Source organism: Sus scrofa, chromosome 12 (genome assembly GCF_000003025.6).
Source record: "Sus scrofa isolate TJ Tabasco breed Duroc chromosome 12, Sscrofa11.1, whole genome shotgun sequence".
Classification (NCBI taxonomy): domain Eukaryota; kingdom Metazoa; phylum Chordata; class Mammalia; order Artiodactyla; family Suidae; genus Sus; species Sus scrofa.
In genome coordinates this window covers 35,212,164-35,235,166 of record NC_010454.4, presented here as the reverse complement: position 1 = coordinate 35,235,166, position 23,003 = coordinate 35,212,164, and the positions used below count along the sequence as shown (strand labels likewise).

Here is a 23,003-nt window from a genome sequence, read left to right as displayed (position 1 = left end):
GTTCCAATTACCTTCAGTTTCAAAATATGCCTGTATTTTTCCTTCTTTCATTGATTAGTTTGAAAAATATATTTTTTGCATTTTTTTTCTCTTGCTATCGCTATAGTATCAACCAGTGGGTAAACATAATTAGACACAGTATTCTGCAGACATTTTCTGTGGACCACTACATACAAGAAGATTTTAATATTTTAAAACAATGTATAAAAGTACTCACCCACAGTCCCTTCAGTGCCATCCATTTCCTTTGGAATATAATGTGCAGAGAGATCGCTCTGTAGGACTTCATCTGATGTAGCTCTGGCTAAAGCAGCAGCCAAAAAGGAAGGGCAGTTACTGCAAGAAAAAAATAAAAAGCTATTTCAGTAAGAATTGGGGAACATTAACTTTTTTTTTTTTTTATTGCATCCATAGCATGTGGAAATTCCCGGGCCAGAGGTGGAACCTGAACCACAGCTATGACAACCTGAACCACACCAGATCCTTAACCCACTGTACCCCAAGAGAATTTCCAGGAACATCACATTTAACATTATTAATAATTACTTATTATTAACATGTCTCAAAACAAAATTGTACCTTTAAACAATATTCAGTGCTTATTTGTTGAGAGTATATTATGTGCTAGGCACTCTGCCTTGGCATTGGATATATATTGGTAAATAACATAGACATGGCCCCTGGTCTGGTGGGGCTTACCATCTGATTAGGAGACAGATGGTAAACATAAGCAAACAAATAGGACATAAAGTTGGGATAAGTTTTATAAAGGAAACAAACAGGATAGAGAATAGTAAAGGAAAGTACCTACTTAGAATAGTCAGGAATACCATACCTTGAAGGATGAGAGAGACTTAATTATGTGGGTGTGGGAAGTTGGGAGAGAATATTCCAGGCAGAGAAAATAGCATGGGTACAGACCCTTTATGAGAGCATGGTATGTTTGAAGAATTAAAAGAAGCCCAGAGAAGATTAAGTAACAGGGGAAGTGGTGGGGAATAAGATCAGAGGAACAGGAAAAGGCCATTTACATGGATCTTTTAGACCATGGTAAGGAATCTGGATTTTACTCAAAGTGCAGTGGGAAGTCACTGAAGATCGTAAGCAAGAGTGTCATAACCGGGAGTTCCCGTCGTGGCTCAGTGGTTAAGGAATCCAACTAGGAACCATGGGGTTGCAGGTTCGATCCCTGGCCTTGCTCAGTGGGTTAAGGATCCGGCGTTGCTGTGAGCTGTGGTGTAGGTTGCAGACGCGGCTCGGATCCCAAGTTGCTGTGGCTCTGGCGTAGGCTCGTGCTACAGCTCCGATTAGACCCCTAGCCTGGGAACGTCCATATGCCATGGGAGAAATGGCAAAAAGGACAAAAAAAAAAAAAAAACAGTGTCATAACCAGATATATTAATGAAAATATTACTTTGACTGCTGTGTCAAAAGGAAATTGGAAGGGAGCAAGAAAGAAGGAGGGTGACCAGTAGGGAGATTGCTGTAATCCAGATAAGATGAAAATACGAAAGAAAATACAGAACTTGCTGATTATTGGATGCGAAGGTGAGAAAGAGAAAGAATTAAGGCTGAGTCCTGGGTTTTGGTCTGAGCAATTAGATGAATGGTGGTGTCATTCATCTAGACGGAAAAACCAGGAAAAGACAGGTTTGTGGAGAGAAAGGGTAAAGTAGAAAACAAGAGTTCATTTTAGCCATGTTAAGTTGGAAAAATCTGTGAGATATCCTAGTGAAAGTGTCAAATGGTTAATTAGATGTTTCAGAGTAGAGCTCAAAAGATGTTAGGACATTTGGAAGTCATGAATGTATGGATGGTATTTAAAACAATGGAAACAGAATAGATCACATAGAGAAAACAAAAAAGAAAATGGCTATGGACCAATGACTTCTATGAGCCTCGTTTTCCTGCTGCAGGGACAGGAAGATTACTTTACGCCTTACTATTGTATGCTGGGTAGTGCTGGGGAAGGGGGCAGATAATATGCCTCTTTAGTCCCCAAGTTTTCAAATACAATCAAATTATATTCAAGGAGTGGTCATCAAGGAATCTCAGCTGGACCTGAACTCACTGATATCCTGAACCTAAGCCTGGGCCTGATGCCATTAAGGGATGAAACTTTGAGGAGAGGTGATAAGTGTATTTTGCACGTAGGAAGGATGTAGATCGTGTGGCCAGAACAGACTGTGTTCACAGCAATATTTCTGGACCCACATGCTTCCCCCCCTCCCCGCTTTTTTTTTTTTTGCCACATCTGCACCATGTGAAAACTTTCCAGGCCAGGGATCAAACCTTCACCATGGCAGCGACCTGGCCCACTGCAGTGACAGTGCCAGATCCTTAACCCACTGTGACATAAGGGAACTCCTAGTCCACATCCTCTTTTTTTTTTTTTTTTTTTTTTTTTTAGGGCTGCACCTGCAGCATATGGAGGTTCTCCGGCTAGGGGTCGAATCAGAGCTACAGCTGCCAGCCTACACCACAGCCAAGCAACACCAGATCTGAGCCACGTCTGCCACCTACACCACAGCTCACGGCAACGCCGGATCCTTAACCCACTGAGTGAGGCCAGGGATCCAACCCGCAACTTCATGGTTCCTAGTTGGATTCGTTTCCATTGCGCCACAATGGGAACTCCCCACATGCTCTTTAAGAACCTTACCATTCCATATGCAGAGACAGAATCCATTTGCCATTTTTTAAATGTAAATGAGACTTTGACGGAAAAATAATGGCAAAAATGAGGCTTTGTGACTTGTGAGATTTGGTGATAAAAATACACACATGCAGTTCCCGTCGTGGCGCAGTGGTTAACGAATCCGACTAGGAACCATGAGGTTGCGGGTTCGATCCCTGCCCTTGCTCAGTGGGTTAACGATCCGGCGTTGCTGTGAGCTGTGGTGTAGGTCGCGGACGTGGCTTGGATCCTGCGTTGCGGTGGCTCTGGCGTAGGCTGGCGGCTACAGCTCCGATTAGACCCCTAGCCTGGGAACTTCCATATGCCGCGGGAGCGGCCCAAGAAATGGCAAAAAGACAAAAAAAAAAAAAAAAAAAAGACTACATACATGACTTCCCCCTGGCTTTTTCTCCTCTCTTCCTCCCCTTTCTCCTTTTCCTCCCCTTCCTCCTCATTCCCTTCCTGCTGGGACATGGACAGGCTCATGTGGGTGTCAGGTTAGGCTCCCAGTCAGTAAATATTAACAGGCCTTCAGATGATACCAGTACCAGAGTCTTTCAGCTGAGGCCTGAGACATCATGGAACAGAAGGTAAGCTGACCATGCTTTGCCCAGTCTGAATTCCTGGCCCAAACGAACTGTGAGCAAATATGTGACTATTTTATGCCACCAACTTCTGTGCTAATTTGTTATAATAATCAAAAACCCAACATTCTAAAGCTTGGTAGTAGTTAGGAAACCTATAAATACTGAAAAGAAATAGCAATATAGGAGTTCCCGTCGTGGCGCAGTGGTTAACGAATCCGACTAGGAACCATGAGGTTGCGGGTTCGGTCCCTGCCCTTGCTCAGTGGGTTAACGATCCGGCGTTGCCATGAGCTGTGGTGTAGGTTGCAGACGCGGCTCGGATCCCGTGTTGCTGTGGCTCTGGCGTAGGCTGGCAGCTACAGCTCCGATTCGACCCCTAGCCTGGGAACCTCCATATGCCGCAGGAGCGGCCCAAGAAATAGCAACAACAACAACAAAATACAAAAGACCAAAAAAAAAAAAAAAAAAAGAAAGAAATAGCAAGATAAGTGAAAGGAGAACCAAGAGAGTACAACATTTGAAGGAGGGAATGGTCAACTATGTTGATACTGCTGAGACGTGAAAGAAGATAAGGAGGAAATTTGATATTGAATTTAATATGTAAATCATCACTGACTGGATGCCAAGACATGTAACTATATAGGCCTTCAGATGATATCAGTACCAGTACTGGGTAAACATTTTGGGCAAACTGGGTAAACAGTTTTTTCTGCAAATAGTGCTGGAACAATTGATACCACACACAAAATAATCAAGAGAGCCTCTTACACCACACACAAATATGTACTCAAAATGGATCACAGAGCTAAATATAAGAACTAAAATTGGAGCTTCTGCTGTGGTACAATGGGATTGGCAGCATCTTGGAAGCACTGGGATGAAAGTTCAATCCCTAGCCCAACACAGTGGGTGAAGGATCCGGCGTTGCCACAGCTACAGTTTAGGTCGCCACTGTGGCTCAGATCTGATCCCTGGCTCGGGAACGCCATATGCCACAGGGCAGCCATAAATAAATAATGTTTAAAAAATAGAACTAAAACTATAAAAATCTTAAAACATAGGAGTAAAATCTCATGACCTTGGATTGTCTTTCTAAATATGACACCAAAAATACAAGCAACAACAAAAGAGAGTTAAATTGGACTCCATCAAAATTTAAAACTTTCATGCCACAAATCAAGAAACTGAAAACTCACAGAACAGTAGAAATATTTACAAATCGTGTATCTAACGAGGAGCTGCTATCCAGAATATATAAAGAACTTGTAATAATAATAAAAAGACAACCCGATTTTAAAATGGGCAAAGGATGTGAATAGGTCTTTCTCCAAATAAGAAATGCAAATGGCCAATAAGTACATGAAAAGTTTTCAACATCATTATTCATTAGGAAAAGGCCAATTAAAACCACATAGATATCATTTCAAACCCACAGGATGACTATAATAAAAAAGACAGATATTCTAGTCACTTATGATGGAGCATGATAATGTGAGAAAAAAGAATGTATACATGTATGTGTAACTGGGTCACTATGCTATAAAGTAGAAAAAAAATAATGTATTGGGAAAATTTTTTTAAGTTTTTAATTTTTAAAAATGACAAAAAGATATTAAAACAAGTGTTGGCAACTATGTGGAAACACTGGGAACTCATATATTTCTGACGGGAATGTAAAATGGAGCACTGCTCTGGCAGTCCTTAAAATTAGTTACTATATGGCCCTACAATTCCACTCAAAGGTATATATCCAAGAGAAATAAAAATATGCAACCACATGAAAACTTGTATATGAATGTTCATAACAATAGTATTCATAAGAGCTGAAAAGCAGAAACAACCAGATGTTCACAACTGATTATGGATAAATAAAAAGGCTGTATGGTCATATTCATACAATGGAATATTATTCAAAGCCAAAAAGAATAAAAGCACCAAGGTATGCTATAACATGGATGACACTTGAAAACATTATAGTAAGTGACATAAGCTGTTCACAAAATACCACGTATCATATGATTCCATTTATATAAAAATTTCCAAAACTGGCAAATCTACAGAAACAGTAAGAGTAGTGGTAGACTAGAGCTGAGACGTGGGGTGAGCAGGAACTTAACTGCTAATGCATAGGGGTTTCTTTTGGGGGTGATAAAAATGTTCTAAATCTTAGATTACAGTGATGGTTAAACAATTATGAATATACTAAAACCACTGAACTGTACACTTTAAATGGCTGTTTCATGGTATGTGATATATACCACAATAAATTTTTAAAAAATCATTGACTTTGTTAAGAACACTGAATAGTGGAAGTGAAAATCAGATTAGAATGGGTTAGTAAATGGGAGGCAAGGAGGTGTGGCAGTGAAAGGAAACAGGGTAGTAACTGAAAAGGGATGTGGGGGCAGGGGAAGTTTGTTATTTTAGAATGCTATAGAATCTGACTGTATGCTAAATGAAATAATCCAACAGAGAAAGACTGATAGATAACATGGGAGAGAGGGGATGACAAATGGATCAATGTTCTTGTGAAGGGAAGGAGGAGAGCCAATCTATGGAATTACTGACCTCTGACAGGATATGACATATTTCCTTAGTGGAAAAGGAAGAAAATGGGCACAGATCCAAGCAGGTTTCCAGATTTCTTAGTAGGAAAATAAGAGAATTCCCATCTAATGGGTTTTTTTTTCTTTTTTTTTTTTGTCTTTTTTGTCTTTTGTCTTTTTGTCTTTTGTTGTTGTTGTTGCTATTTCTTGGGCCGCTCCCGCGGCATATGGAGGTTCCCAGGCTAGGGGTTGAATCGGAGCTGTAGCCACCGGCCTACTCCAGAGCCACAGCAACGCAGGATCCAAGCTGCGTCTGCAACCTACACCACAGCTCACGGCAACGCCAGATCGTTAACCCACTGAGCAAGGGCAGGGACCGAACCCGCAACCTCATGGTTCCTAGTCGATTCGTTAACCACTGCGCCACGACGGGAACTCCCCATCTAATGGTTTGATTCAACAATAACTTATTGAGACTTTACAGTGTTGCACAGGCACTGTTCTAGTGCTTAGGATGTATACAACCAAAAAAGACAGAAAGCCTCCGTCTTTGGAGCTGACATTCTAGAGAATGGCTTCTCAGTGAAATATGAGATCATTGATAGATCAGTAGTTCTCAAGCATCAGAATCAACTAAACACAGATTTCTGGGCTCCATCCTCAGTTTCTGATTATTAAGCCTGAAGTACGGCCTAAGAATTTTCATTTCTAACATGTTTCCAAGTGATGGTTATGCTGCTAATCTAGGGACCATACTTTGAGAATAACAAGGTTAGATTATCAACTGAGTGGTGAGGATAGAAAGCATGTGGGGAGAAGGGATGAATAGAAAATAGATATGGGAGTTCCCATTGTGGCTCAGTGGAAATGAATCTGACTAGTATTCATGAGGACGCGGGTTTGATCCCTGGCCTTGCTCAGTGGGTTAATGATCTAGCATTGCCTTGGACTGTGGTGTAGGTCGCAGATGCAGCTAGGATCCCACGTTGCTGTGGCTGTGGCATAGGCCAGCAGCTACATCGAGGATTCAACCCCTAGCCTGGGAACCTCCATATGCTGCAGGTGCGATCCTAAGAAGACAAAAGAAAAAGAAAATAGATATGAAATAGTCATATCAGAGAGTGGTAAGAGTCAGATAGTGGTAAGAGAGTATTCAAAGTTTGAGACAATTTTTAAACTAATCCAGTCTTTCTGCTTGTATGATTTTTCTCTATGTTCACATGCTATAAAGAGAATTGTCTAGTTCAACAAGATGTGAAGTTCTGCAAGGTGAGTACTACAAAGGAGAGACATGGAAGTGAGCATCTTTTAAAGGATATGATCACAATGTTAGACCATGGACTCTAAATTGGCTAAAAAAAGAAAGAATAAGAGTTCCCGTCGTGGTGCAGTGCAAACGAATCCGACTAGGAACCATGAGGTTGCTGTTCGATCCCTGGCCTTGCTCAGTGGGTTAAGGATCTGGCGTTGCCGTGAGCTGTGGTGTGGGTCGCAGATGTGGCTCAGATCTGGCATTGCTGTGGCTGTGGTGTAGGCCAGCAGCAACAGCTTCGATTCGACCCCTAGCCTGGGAACCCCCATATGCTGCAGGTGTAGCTCTAAAAAGACAAAAGACAGAAAAGAAAAAAAAAAAAAGAAAGAATACATATGAGCTGCAAATCAATGTGGTATAAATGTAATTAAAGAATTGTAGTGGGAGAACTTGGGCATAACCTAAAAGGTCAAAATGTAATCTGAAAACAGGATACTTGCGTGTATGATTTTGGAGCTGGTGCAATTTCTATGATAACAAGGTTTATTTAGGTGGAACCAAGAAAGTGAGTTTAAAAATGATAATGTTTACACTCTAAGTCCTCAAGATAAAAAACAAATTCTCTTTATCATTCATCATTACTTTTCAAATTATAGATTATGATACATTAGTAATTAAATCAATTTATGAATTATGACCAGCATTTTTTAAAAAAAGGAAATAGAATAGGGTACATGCGGTAAGGCTAAGTATTTCAGATACATATGTAAGTATATACTGAAACTGATTATGAAAAAATTTTGAAAATTTTTTAACAATTATGAACAAAATAGCATTTCTTAAAATATAAATGCTTTATAAACAGTATGTACCATTTCTCTTTCATGCTAAGTTAACTGAATTGTTTGTTTTTTTTTTTGATGAGTCAAAAATCTTCCTTCATAGACCTAAACTCTTTGTCAACACTGCTTGTTTTTAACCTTTCTATCACACCTTACTTACTTTGATTAACTGGACACATCCAGATTATTTTGCCTAAGTGGACTTTTAGTACATAGTTATAACATTTGCTTGCTTCCTTTGCTGTTTTAAAATCTGAAAACCTTTATTGCAATCTTGTTCCCTAGAGTTCCTCCCAAAGAGGATGTCTTTGAGGTAATTATTAAACTATCTGGATCTAGGTTTACCAAAGGTAAGAATATGAAACCTTTAGCAAGAATCAGTAGTCTCATTAATGTGTCATCTGCAATACATTTTTAGTCACAGTTAATGTAATTTTTTACTTTTTGTCAGACAGAGTGAAAATATTTTAGTGAAGTAGGGAAGAGGATTAGCTGACTAATAGCTAGATATAAAACATCAAGCAAGACATCTCACCCACATCAGCTATTCCTACATGTCAAAAAGCTATAACACTTAACATGAATAAGTTCTTATCATTTTGACTCTGAAAGTGATTATTTCTGGAAAAAATCATAATTGCAAATATATTTTAAAACATAGTCACATTAGAGAATATCTGATCAACTCAAATAAAAGCTTATCATTAAAGCTTGTCATCCTTAAGAGAATTACCAAGAGTGACTAATATAATAATAAGGTAGCAAACTGCTTTCTTTCATTATTTCTCATACAATGCTTGAAAAAACTTGATACAGAAGGTTTCAAAGTTTTAAAGTTTGGCAAATGTATTACATTGCAAATATCAGAGAAGGGGCAAATAATCAAGGCAATCTGGAGAGCTGGAGTTAAAAATGTTATTATGTTGAGAACACTGCTGAAGTAGAAATTTTTTAACTTTTACAGTGTGTTTCATTTTGGGGAACTAGCTCTTTTAAAATCAAATTAATCTTGTTAGGCCCTTCAAATAGAGTCCAGAAGGCTCCTTTACTGTGTACATATATTAATAGATATTTCTGAAGTGCTTATCACTGTCTTACTATTGTCAAGCAGTTCACTTCCTGAGAACAAAAGGAAACGTGTTTTCATACATATCAATTTGTTATCTTGTTTGTTTTGGGAACCAAAGTATAGACTTTATATATTCAGAAATAAAAATAAAATCCTTGTCTAACTTATGTCCAAGTCATATATGAACTATAGGCATAAACACCTTTTGAATAATGTTGAAGTATCATTAATTAGGGTCTGGTTAGTACTGAGTTTTAAATCTAGTCACAAAAATAAAAAAAATTCCACTTCATTACAGCTATTTGTTAATGAGTATATGAATGCACATCTGGATTTCTATGTATACTGACTTTCTCAATATTATACATTTTGAAGCAGAAATCCAGCTCTATTAAGCTTCATAAACCGAACTCTATAAACAAAGCACAGGGTCTCTCTTTAAGCTAACAATAGAAGTTATTCAAACACACAAAATAAAACTCAGATTCATGAATGTTCTGACTGTTCTTCCCTGCTGCTCATATTAGGCTAGTACCATCTTTATACTCAGAATATTTATCTGGGTAGATCAATCTTGATACTTCAATTCTATTCCAGAAATAACCACAATCCACAACAAGCTTGGAGGAAGATTAAAAATTTTTTTTCTCTCTCTCTTTTTTTTTAGGGCTGTAACTGTAGCATATGGAAGTTACCGGGCTAGAGGTCAAATTGGAGCTGTAGCCGCTGGCCTATATCACAGCCACAGCAATGCAGGATCTGAACTGTGTCTGTGACCTACACCTCAGCTTACGGCAATGCCAGATCCTTAACCCACTGAGCAAGGTCAGGGATCGAACCCACGTCCTCATGGATACCAGTCCGACTGTTACCCCTGAGCCACAATGGGAACACACACAAGCTTGGAGGAAGATTTTGAATCACAAAAATACAACTGTATTCTAGTGACTTTCAACAGCTCAGTACCTATCAATGTTTATGCACATTATTTTATTTTAAATAAGGCTTTCCTCCAATTAGTCCTTTAAAAAGCCATACAGAGTATATAGAAGCAGTATTTAAGGATGAGGCAGATGTTAAACTATTGTTATGGACTAAGAGTTTAGGCTCCCCTGCCCCAATTCATATGCTGAAATTATAACCCCCAATGTAATGGTATTTGGAGGTGGAACTTTTGGGAGGTGATTAGGTTATGAGGGTGGAGCCCTCAGGAATGGGATTAGTGCCCTTATGAAAAAGAGACCCCAGAGAGCTCTCTTGCCCCATCTACCAGGTGAGCACACAAGGATAAGGGAATTATCTATAAGCCAGAAAGCATGCCCTCACTAGACACCAAATCTGCCAGTGCTTTGATCTTGGATTTCCTAGCCTCCAGAACTCTGAGAAATAAATTTGTTATTTATAAGCCTTCTAGTCTATGGTAATTGTTAAAGCAGCCCAAGCTGACTAAGATAATCATTTTGGAACTACCCAAATCATTATCATAATTAATAGATCAGCAAAGAGAAGCAAAACTTCAGTACCAAGTATGTTCATTTCTATACTCTAGATGAGCAATGATCTCTTTAGATTTCATAATGGGGCAAAGTCACAGGAGAATTTCTAGCACTACTTTCACCTACAGTGTTTTCAAGAATTTTGGGGGGAGTTCCGTCGTGGTGCAGTGGTTAACGAATCCGACTAGGAACGATGAGCTTGTAGGTTTGGCCCCTGGCCTTGCTCAGTGGGTTAAGGATCTGGCGTTGCCATGAGCTGTGGTGTAGGTTGCAGACGTGGCTCGGATCCTGAGTTGCTGTGGCTCTGGCGTAGGCCGGTGGCTACGCTCCAATGAAGAATAATTAGGGATTACTATTGACTATGAAGCCTGGACATAAACAGTTGCATACAAGGAAGACCTAAAATTTCTGCCAACTTATTTAACTGCTATTTGACTAATTTGTTGGAGACAGGCTATAGCAGAATTTATGAGGTTATAAAGCTGGGTTCTAAGTCCAGCTGGGTAACCTTAGAAAAAATGCTTACTCTGCATTTTAGTTCCTCAATGGAAAAATTAAGAAACTGAAATATAACTCTAAAGTCACTTGCAGATTTAAAATTTTATGATTCTATTCCAATAAGATTTTGAATTTCAAAAATTGGATAAGAGCAGTTTAAAGGTATAAATTAACACACTTCGGATCCAAACAAATGTTTTTACATACATCAACACAATGGAAAAAAAATTTATATATTTCTTTTTGTAAGCAGTTATAGGGATACCCTGCTTTATGTACTGTCTTCTCAAAAGTTAAATGCATATTTATTTTGATAAATGTGATCAATTCTTTTTTTTTTTTTCTTTTTGCCTTTTCTAGGGCCGCTCCCGTGGCATATGGAGGTTCCCAGGCTGGGGGTCTAATCAGAGCCATAGCCACCGGCCCACGCCAGAACCACAGCAACGCGGGATCTGAGCCTGAGCCTCATCTGCAACCTACACCACAGCTCACGGCAACGCCGGATCCACTGAGCAAGCCCAGGAATCGAACCCGCAACCTCATCGTTCCTAATCAGATTCGTTAACCACTGTACCATGATGGGAACTCCAAATGTGATCAATTCTTGCAGTGAATCTACCAGTTAAGAAAGAATCCTTCAGATTTTATACTCTTTGTTTTCTTAGAGAGACATATCTATACCATAAACATCATATAAAACAATACAATATGAAGCTTTACATTTCAAACAAGAGAATACTATTTCCTACTTCTTTAAAAATATTTATTTACAAGAGCTCCTTTCTCCACTATATAGGCTGATATGAGTCCAATCCAATTTTTCCATTAGAGAAAAGGAAAGGACCTAAGTTTGGAATTCAACATGAAAGCTGGCTTTCTCTAACACTATACATTGCCATCTTGGTATAAAGCAGAAACCAATAGATAAATAGATTATTCTAGCATAAAACATTTAATATGCATTCATTTTCAAATATCATGGGTGGATAGGTTTTGTTAGATGGACAGGTTAGTATTTTACTCAGCTCTTTTCCCTACATTCCTATGTCAGTATCTTCTACATGCATATTAAGACAACGCACATTTTAAGACTGCAAACTGAATTCTTGTTATAAACCAAGCCAGGAAGCATTTTCCTCACAATGCCAAACCTACACAAATCACTAAAGACATTATTAGATAAATTAGAGGTTTAAAAGTACATCCTTCCTGACACTGACAATGTGGGCGTCAGCAGAGCACCCACAGCTGTGTTTCAGCAGTCTTGGCATAGCATGCCTAAGGTAATAAAAATTCTTGAAGGTGGGAAGTTTCCATCAATTAACTCAGAAAGACTCGTCTGGAGCAGCCTCATCTCAGCCCACGTACTCTGATGATGCTATCTACTCAGAATGCCCTTGCTGGGGTGACAACATATAAATGTTAAATTTCTGATCATTCCCTCCCCTCAAATTAATCATATGTATTCTAAATCTAGAATAACACATTAAATTAAAATAAAGAAAGTAAATTATTCCATAGACTTGGTATTCTTTTTCTTAGTGGAACAAATGGAGTTAAAATCAGGGTTGAATGTTTTCCTCCTTAGGTTATTTTCTTCCTTTCTATAGCAACCTCTAGGAATACCACCTGGAGTCAGCTGACTGTAATGCCCACACATCACTGATTCTCTTAGTTAGCGTTTCCAAATATAAATAATGTTATCAAATGACTGGTTCCTGAAGTTCTGGGCTTAGGGTTCTTACAGCAGAAATCTCATTCCCTACAGTTGCTATCAGTATAATCTAAACAATTATTTGATTTTTCAGGTTGATATTCAAGCAAAACCAACAGTATCCGAAGTTTTCTGTGAATAGCAATCTAGATGTTACACATTTACCCAGGATAAAACTACCATTAGTGCTATAACACAACAAAAAGAAGAGAGCTTAGTAGCAAGTCTTTTTTGTCATTCCTCCATGACCAAAAGGAATTAAACTGCACAAGTTTACTGAAACTTGTCAACATCACCAATGAACCATCCTGTTGCTAACTCCTACAGTCTATTTTCAGGTCTGACTCGCTTAGGAGCATCTGACTGCAGCTATTCCCTCTACTTTGATAGACTTCCTTCTCCAGGTTTCCAGAACATCACAATCTCCCTATGTTATTCACAGGATTCTGTCTTCTCAATCTCCTTTGATGGTTCTTCCTGTACTTGGAATTCCTCTTACCATGTTCAAAGTAATTTCTTTTCCTTTTTGCATAGCCTTTACCAATTCTAGTATGCTATATACATTTCTTATTTATTATATTTATCATTTACTTTATAACTCCATTCTTCCTCCCACTAGACTGAAGATGTTTTTGTCTGCTTTTTGTCACTGATACCGAATGCTCAGACCAGTGCCTGGCACACACTGACCAGTAAATAATTAAATAAATAATTTGCTGAATAAATAAACGTATCTTTCTGATTTATATATGTTTAAGCCATTCCCAAACTCCTTAGAATAAATGATCCTTTAGAGGAGAAAATTAATACATTTATGAAAGAGTATTCCACATAACATGATGTTGGGTTCTTACAGGAAAGCTATAAAACTTGGGCTAACATTAGTAAATGGGTGATAACCACTGACAAACAGAAAGTATGGTCATATTTACACTTTTGTTGTCAACTCAAATAATTGGTTTATGCTGACACCTCATTTATAGGTGTCTTTAGTTCCTTTTACTATCGGATAACGTATTCAAAAATTTTAAACGTGGGAGTTCTAGAGTTCCTGCTGCAGTGCAGTGAGTAAAGAATCAGACCACAGCGGCTTGAGCTGTTGTGGAGGCATAGGTTCAATCCCCGGCCTGGCACAATGGGTTAAAGGATTTGATGTTGCCACACTGTGGTGTAAGTCGTAAGCAGTGGCCTAAGTTGTTGCTGCTGTGATGTGGGTTTGATCCCTGGCCTAGGAACTTCCATATGCTGTGGGCACTGTCCCCCCAAAATTAAATATGGCTTTTTTTTGGAGTGTTTTTTTTTTTTTTAGGGCTACACATGCAGCATATGGAAATTTGCAAGCTAGGGGTTGAATCAGAGCTGTAGCCATCAGCCTACGCCATGCCATAGCAATGCAGGATCCAAGCCGTATACATACACACACATACATATATGTATGTATGTATGTATATATGTATATACGCACACTTTAAAAAATATATTATTTTCCATTACGGTTTATTATAGAACTTTTTTTTTGGCCACATCTATGGCTTACAAAAGTTCCTGGGCCAGGGATCAAACTTGTGCCACAGCTGTAACCTGAGTCATAGCAGTGACAACAGATCCTTAACTCGCTAAGCCAAGAGGGAACTCCTCGATCACAGGATGTTAAATATAGTTCTCTGTGCTATGCAGTAGGATCTTGTTATTCAACCAATATTTTTAATCAACTGACTAGTTTTTTAAAGTAGGGGGTAGTTCCCATCGTGGCACAGCGGGAATGAACCCAACTAGTATCCACAAGAATGCAGGTTTGATCCCTGGCCTCACTCTGAGTTAAGCTCCAACATTGCTATGAGCTGAGGTGTAGGTCACAGTTCGCAGCTCAGATCCCATGCTGCTGTTATTGTGGCATAGCCTGGCAGCTACAGCTCCAATTCAACCTCTAGCCTGGGAACTTCTGTATGCCATGGGTGTGGCCCTCACATGACCAAAAAAAAAAACCCCACAGGTTTCCAAGTCCCACCTAGGCCACTCAGACAGTCATGCAGGGCCCCAGTCCCACGGACAAGTAGGCCAGCAACAGCCCAATGTGCCTCCCAGGCTGCACAGCCAACCACAGAGGAAGCCTACCCCACCCTTCAGTGGACTCACAGCCACTGCACCTGGCACAGCCTCACAGCCACCCAGGCTAAGGACCAACTCTGCCTTCCAGTACACCCATAGTAGTCAGCTCATCACAACAGAAGGGCCCATGTTGCCCACACAGGGAACACACTAGAGCATATAATTCTGGTGACCAGAGGGGCCCCAGAGGGCATCTCCTAAAAAAGGCTACTTCTCTAAGATCAGGAAATTTAATCGACCTGAAAATTGGGCAAAATGAGAAGACAGAGGAATATGTTGCAAACAAGGGAATAAGACAAAACCTCAGAAAACCAACTAAACATAGAGATAAGTCATCTACCCAATAAAGAGTTCAAGGTAATGATCATAAGGATGTTTACCAAATGTGAAAGAAGAGTGGATGAACACAGTAAGAATTTCAACAAAGAGTTAGAAAATATACAGAAGAACCAATTAGAGCTGAAGAATACAGTAACTGAAATTTTTAACTATACTGGTATATTATGATAATACAGAGGAATGGATGAACAATCTGGAAAACCGAGTAGCAGAAGTAACCTAAACTGTATAGAAGCAAGAAAAATGGATTTTTTAAAAAGCAGGATAGTTAAAGAAACCTCTGAGACAACATCAAGCTTAATACTAACATTCACATTACAGGGATCCCAGAAGGAAAGGGACAGAGAAATTATTTGAAGAAATGATAGCTGAAAACCTCCCTGACCTGAGAAAAGAAACAGACATCCAGGTCCAGGAAGCACAGAGAGTCCCAAACAGGAGGAACCCTAAGAGATTTACACCAAAACACATTACAGTGAAAATGGCAAAATTTAAAGGTAAAGAATCTTAAAAGCAGTAAGTGGAAGTTCCCATGTGCTGTAGCAGGTTAAGGATCTGGCATTGCCACAACTGGGTGCAGGCCACAACTGTGGTGCAGGTTCAATACCTGGCCCAGGAACTTCTAACACGCCATGCAGCCAAAAAAAAAAAAAAAAGAAAAGAAAGAAAACAAAAACAGTAAGAGAAAAGCAAATAGTGAGGTACAAGGGAATTCCATAAGACTATCAGCTGATTTTTCAGCAGACACATTACAAGCCAGAAAACAGTGACATGATATATTTGAAGTTATAAAAGGAAAGAACCTACAACCAAGAATACTCTACATAGCAAGGTTGTCATTCAGATGTGAAGAAGAAATACAAGGTTTTACAAAGGCTAAAAGAGTTCAGCACCATTAAACCAATTTTAAAAGAAATGTTAGAGACTTCTCTAAGTGCAAAAGAAGAAACCACAGATAGAAATATCAAAATTATGAAAAGGAAAACCTCACTGGTAAAGGCAAAAATACAGTTAAGGGAGATCTACCACTTATATAGCTAGCAGAAAGGTTAAAAGACAAAAATAGTAAAATCATCTATGTATACAATAAATGGTTAAGGGATATACAAAACAAAAAGATGTAAAATATTACATCAAATACATTAAATGTGGTGGGGGGAAGTAAAAATGCAGGGTGATTAGAATGCATCTGAATTCATTATCAACTCAAAATAATCACTCATACATGCACACACACATACTATTATACATGAACCTCATGATAACTATAAACCAAAACCCTGCAATACATACATATGAAAAAAACAGAAAGGAATCTAAACAAAAGTCATAAATCACAAGGGAAGAGAACAAAAGAATAAAAGAACAAAAAGGAACTACAGAAACAACCAGAAAACAATTAATAAAAGGGCAATAAGTACATGACTATCAATAATTATTTTAAATGTAAATTTAAAAAACCACTAAATGCTCCAATCAAAAGACAGAGAGTGGCTGAATGGATAACAAAACAAGATCCATTTATATATGCTGTATACAAGAGACTCACTTCAGGTCTAAAGAACACAAAGACAGGCCTAGGGCTATCTGGCCAAGTGGCAGGCAGCTGGGTGTTGCCATCTTGCCAAACAATGGGAGCCATGTGCCGGGTTCCCACCTCTTGCAGCCATGTTGCTCTGCACCCTCCCCTCGGGGTGGTCCTGTCTGGGATGGGCTCAGTGAAGCAAGGGCTTGAGCTTAGAAGTGGTCGAGCAGCCCAAGGCCCAAGATGGTGATCTGTGGTGCAGCTGCAAATTATTCCAAATGACAGGGCAAGGAGGGACAATGGTCTCCTTCTACAGGTTCTCCATAAAGGATTCAAAATGTCTGATCCAGTGATTAAAGGCTGTTCAAAAGAAAAACTGGTTCCCCACTAAGTATTCTTTTCTTAGTGAACATTTCACCAAAGACGGCTTCTCCAAGAGGCTGGAGATTGGGACTGAGTGTTCAAACTCACGGCCATGTCTTCCATCTTCCACCTGACTGACAATAGCCGAGCTAGCAACCATGGCTGCACCAGGAGAAAGCATACAAGAAAGGTCTTAGGGAGCCTGAGGTGACATGTGAGTGAAGCAGACAGGAACAGAGCTGCAGGGTCATCAATGTTTCCATGTGAAAACCCAACAGCCAAACCAGAGTCCTGCAAGTTGAAGCAACCTGAACCGTAGGGTATAATTGTACTGCGCTCCACTCAGGAAGCCATCAGTCAGAAACTCATGCAGCAGTCTCTGGAAGAACTCTAGAAGACCATCTGTCCATCTCAGCATTAGACTGCCAGGGAGAAGCAAGCACATCTGCTGTAGATGCTGGCAATATGAATATAACCTCCTGGGAGGCGGAGCAAGATGGCAGAGGAGTAAGAGGTCGCGCTCACCTTCTCCCACAAACACATCAAAAAAACACATCTCATGTAAAACTACTCGCACAGAACATCAACTGAATGCTGGCAGAAGAACTTAAACCTCCAAAAAGGGTAAGAAACTCTTGACATAACTGGGTAGAACAAAAGAAAAAAAGAGAGAGAAAAGGAATCAGGATGGGACTAGCATTCCTGAGAGGGAGCTGTGAAGGAGAAAAGGAACCCACATCCTGGGAAGCCACCTAACTGACGGAAAGATCAGCCGAGTTGGAGGGATCTCAAAGTTGCCGAGAAAAGCACAGCAGTTAGACTGAGAACAGCAATGCAGAGCGAGAGCCGCACAGATCATCTGAATGACACCTGGACACCACAGCCTGAGCCGCTCGGGTGGGGGCTGGGTGCCAAGACTTAGGCTCCAGTGGTCAGTCCCTGGGAGAGGGCTGGGTTGGCAGTGTGGAGACAGCCTAAGGGGCTAAGGTGCAATGTGCCACAGGTGTGGGAGCTGTATGTCATGGGCTGAGGAGGGGAACACCATGGCAGAGGGAACCCAGGAGAAGGTCCAGAACTGTAGGAGAGGCAAGGCGCCATTGTAGGGGAGGGCAAAAGGAGGAGGGGCGGACCACCATAGGAAACTCCCTGTGCCCTGGTGTGCGCGTGTGCCCGTGGGTTCCCAGAGAGTGGGGCAGCTCTGACACAGGCCATGAGTGGCAAGAAGCCACTTGCTATGCTATGAGGCGGGGGGAAACCAGGTGGCTCTGGCACAGGCTGCGTGGGGCGAGAAGCTCGTTTATGGGAGATTGGGCACTTCTTGCACAGGCTACCAGTGGCCAGGTACCTCTTGTGTGGGCTAAGGGCATCAGGGGGCTAAGTGTGATGTGATGCCTACCAAGCACCATATGCTTTCGCTCTCACTCCCCTGGGAACACACCCGCCCTATAGCTGATACTGCCAAATTCTCTAGGGCGTGCCCAGACACTTGGTCACTGTCCCTTCCCAAGACCCTACAACTAGGAGCAGCTGGTGCAGCACCTCCTGCATGGGCTAAGTGGGACAGAGTGCTTCCTGCATGGTCTGCAGGTGGCGGGGGCAAACCTCCACAGTTACCCCTGACTTCAGAGGTGGGCGTGGCCTGCTGCCACTGAGGATACCTGAACAAAAACAATCACCTGCAGTCCCAACCACCTCAGAGGGCACCAAGGAGAAGGACATTGTGATGGAACACCTCCTGTTGTTGCTCTCACTCCCCTGGGAGCATACCTGCCCTGCTGCTGCCACTGCCAAACACTCTGGGCAGTCCCCAGAAGATTGATCACTGTCCCTTCCCAGGAACCTACAACTAGGAGCAGCTTGTGCAGCACATCCTGAGGGGACTAAGTAGGATGAGGTGCTTCTTGCATGGTCTACCAGAGGCAGGAGCAAACCACTGCCGTTATCTATGGCTCCAGAGGTAGGAGTGGACCACGACCACTAGGGGTCTGTGAACAGGCACCACATGCAGCCCCAGTCACCTCAAGAGCACCATAGAGAAGGGCACTGTTGCACCCCCTTGGAACACACCAGCCCTGCTGCTGCCACTGGTGAATGCTCCAGGCAGTACCCACATGCCTGATCTCTGTCACTTCCCAGTATCCTGCAACTAGGAGCAGCCTGTGCAGCACCTCCTATGTGGGCTAAGTGAGACAGGTTGCTTCATGCATGGTCTACAGGTGGTGGGGGCAAACCACCACAATTATCACTGACTCCAGAGATGGGCATGGCCTGCTACCACCAGGGGTCCCTGAACAGGTACCACCTGCAGTTCCAATCACCTCAGAGGAGGGCACTGCAACCGAACACTAACTGTTGTTGCTCTCACTCCCCTGGGAACTCATGCACCCTGCTGCTACCATTGCCAAATGCTCTGGTCACCTTGTAGATCTGCCTAGAGCTCATTACCACTTCCCAGGGCCCTGCAACTAGGAGTAGCCTGTGCCACCTTCCTGCAGGTCCTTGCTGCTGTTGAGAGCCCAGCAACCACAGACTGTCTGCTGGCCCTACCCATTGCCTCCTTACTGAAAGCACACTGAGCATCCTGAAGATAATAGCCTGGTCACACCAAAGAAAGAGACAGCAAATATTCAAACTCCCACACGAAAAATAAATCGTAACCCACCCCCCCTCCAAAAAAAAATACAAAGGGGTGCTTTGGCATAGAAATAGCCTTAAAAGAATACAGTTTGGTTTCCCCAAACTCATAGAAAAAGAAAAACATAAGCAAGAGGAAGAAGTTCAGAAACCATTCCCAGTTAAAGGAATGGGAGAATTCACCTAAAGCAGTCAATAATGAAACAGACCTCTACAGTCTGACAGACATTGAGTTCAAAAGGGAGATAGTGAAAATACTGAAGGAATTAAGGCTCAATATCAAGGAATTAAGACAAGATACAAACAGTAATGCAGATTCCCTTAGAAAGGAACTAGAAAATATGAGGAAGAGCCAAGAAAAATTAGAAAATTCATTTGCAGAGATGCAAACTGAGCTCTTAAAGGCAATAAAGAGCAGAATGAATACTGCAGAGAGGAACGAATAGTGATGTGGAAGATAGAATAAAAGAAATCACCCAATCAGGACAGCAGACATATAACCAAATGAAAAAAACATGAAATATAAGAGATCTATGGGATAATATAAAGTGGGCCAATCTACGCATAATAAGAATTCCAGAAGGAAAAGAAAAAGAAAAGGGGATTGAAAATATATTTGAAGAAATTATCTCTGGAAACTTTCCAAATTAGAAGGATACTGGTTTCAAGATATGGGAAACACAGAGGGCCCCAAACAAGTTGAACCCAAAGAGACCCACATCAAGACATATTATAATAAAAATGGCAAAAGTTAATGATAAAGAGAGGATCCTAAAGGCAGCAAGAGAAAAGCAAAGTGTCACTTATAAGGGAACCCCCATAAGGCTATCAGCTGATTTCTCTACAGAAACTCTACAGGCCAGGAGGGAATGGCAAGAGATATTTAAAGCACTGAAAGGAAAAAATATGCAACCTAGAATACTCTATCCAGCAAGAATATCATTTAGAATAGAAGGGGAAATAAAAAATTTCTCCAACAACAAAAAAAGCTAAAAGAATACAGCAATACAAAACCCATTCTAAAAGAAATACTGAAAGGGCTTCTCTAAATTAAAAAAAAAAAAAAAAAGAGGAAGAACTAGGATGGAGGAAACCACAATCATAGAGCAGTCACTTAAATAAGCCAGCATACAGATCTAATCACGAAGATGTTTAAAATAAAACAACATTTTTAAAAGACATAAAAATCATAAAATGTGGTAAGGGAAGTAAGGAAATGAATATTCTTTTTTTTCTTTTTTAAAATTTTATTATGGTAATGAAGTGCTTGAACCTACAGGACTATCAGGCTAAAACACACAATAATAGGAAAGGGTTAACATACTTAAAAAACAGGGAAACCACAAATCAAAACTGAACATTACATTCACAAAAAAATGAAAAGTACTCAAGCAGAAAATAAATGGAAACCATCCCACCAAAAAAAAAAAAGGAAGAAAAGAGAAACATACAATCCACTGGAAAACAAGGTTTAAAATGGTAATAAATACATATCTATCAATAATCACCTTAAATGTCAATGGTCTGAATGCTCCAATCAAAAGACACAGAGTGGCAGATTGGATAAAAAAGCAAAAACCTTCAATCTGCTGTCTACAAGAGACTCACCTTAGAGCAAAGCTCACAGATAGACTGAAAGTGAGGGGATGCGAAAAGATATTCCATGTCAATGGACAAGACAGGAAAGCAGGAGTTGTGATACTCCTATTATACAAAATAGACTTTTAAAATGAAGGCCATAATGAAAGACAAAGGACACTAATTAATGGTTAAAGGATCCATTCAAAAAGAGGATATTACAATTGTCAACATATATGCCCTTAATATAGGAGCACCCAGATACCTACAACAAATACTAAAAGACATAAAAGGAGAAATTGACAGGAATGCAATCATAGTAGGGACTTTAACACCCCACTCACATCAATGGACAGATCCTCTAGACAGAAAATCAATAAGGCAACAGAGATCCTAAATGACACAATAGAAAAGTTAGACTTAATCGACATTTTAAGGACATTACATCCAAAAAAAAATCAGAATATACATTCTTCTCAAGTGCACATGGAACATTCTCAAGGATTGATCATATAGTGGGGCACAAAGCTAACCTCAACAAATTTAAGAGTACAGAAATTATTTTAAGTATCTTCTCTGGCCTCAATGGCATGAAACTAGAAATCACAGGAAAAGAAATGAGAAAAAACTTACTAGATGGAGACTAAACAACATGCTACTAAAAAAACCAACGGGTCAATGAGGAAATTAAGAAGGAAATTTAAAAAATACCTCGAGACAAATGATAATGAAGACACAACTACTCAAAATCTATGGGATGCCACAAAAGCAGTGCTCAGAGGGAAATTCATAGCAATATGGGCTTTCCTCAAAAAAGAAGAAAAATCTCAAGTTGACAACTTAACCCACCACCTAAATGAATTAGAAAAGAACAAACAAAACCTAAAATCAGCAGAAGGAAGGTAATCATAAAGATCAGAGAGGAAATCAATAAAACAGAGATTCAAAAAAACAGTAGAAAAAAAATCTTAAAACCAAGAGCTGGTTCTTTGAAAAGGTAAACAAAAATGACAAACCTCTGGCCAGACTCACCAAGAAGAGGAGAGAAAAAACCCAAATAAACAAAATAAGAAATGAAAAGGAGAAGTCACAACAGATACCACAGAAATACAAAAAACCATGAGAGAATACTGTGAACAATTGTATGCCAAAAAATTAGACAACCTAGAAGAAATGGACAACTTTTAGAGACTTACAGCCTGCCAAAACTGAATCAAGAAGAAATAGATCAAATGAACAGACTGATCACTAGAAATGAAATTGAATATGTCATAAAAATACTCCTGACAAATAAAAGTCCAGGACCCGATAGCTTCACAGGCAAATTCTATCAACCATTGAAAGAGGAACTTATACCCATCCTCCTTAAACTTTTTCAAAAGGTTGAAGAAGAAGGAACACTCCCAGAGACAGTCTATGATGCCACCATCATCCTAATTCCAAAACCAGACAAAGATATTACCAAAAAAGAAAACTATAGGCCAATATCTTTGATGAATATAGATGCAAGAATTCGCAATAAAATTTTAGCCAACCAAATCCAACAACATATAAAAGAGATCATATACCACAACCAGGATTCATTCCAGGTCCACAAGGATGGTTCAACATACACAAATCAATCAACATCATACACCACATTAACAAAAGAAAAGTAAAAAAACACATAATCATCTCAATAGATGCAGAAAAAGCATTTGACAAAGTCCAGCGTCCATTCATGATCAAAACTCTTACCAAAGTGGATATAGAGGGAACATACCTTAACATAATC

General features: G+C 40.0%; 1 protein-coding gene across 1 annotated transcript in view; it reads right to left on the bottom strand.

Moving 5' to 3' along the window:
* The window catches only part of PPM1E (protein phosphatase, Mg2+/Mn2+ dependent 1E), a 210,763-nt gene that overhangs the window by 27,532 nt on the left and 160,228 nt on the right, over positions 1–23,003 (bottom strand). The window contains exon 2 of the mRNA XM_021067290.1: positions 218–336. Within this exon, the coding sequence (XP_020922949.1) occupies positions 218–336 (119 nt within the window). The remainder of the gene's footprint in view (positions 1–217; positions 337–23,003) is intronic.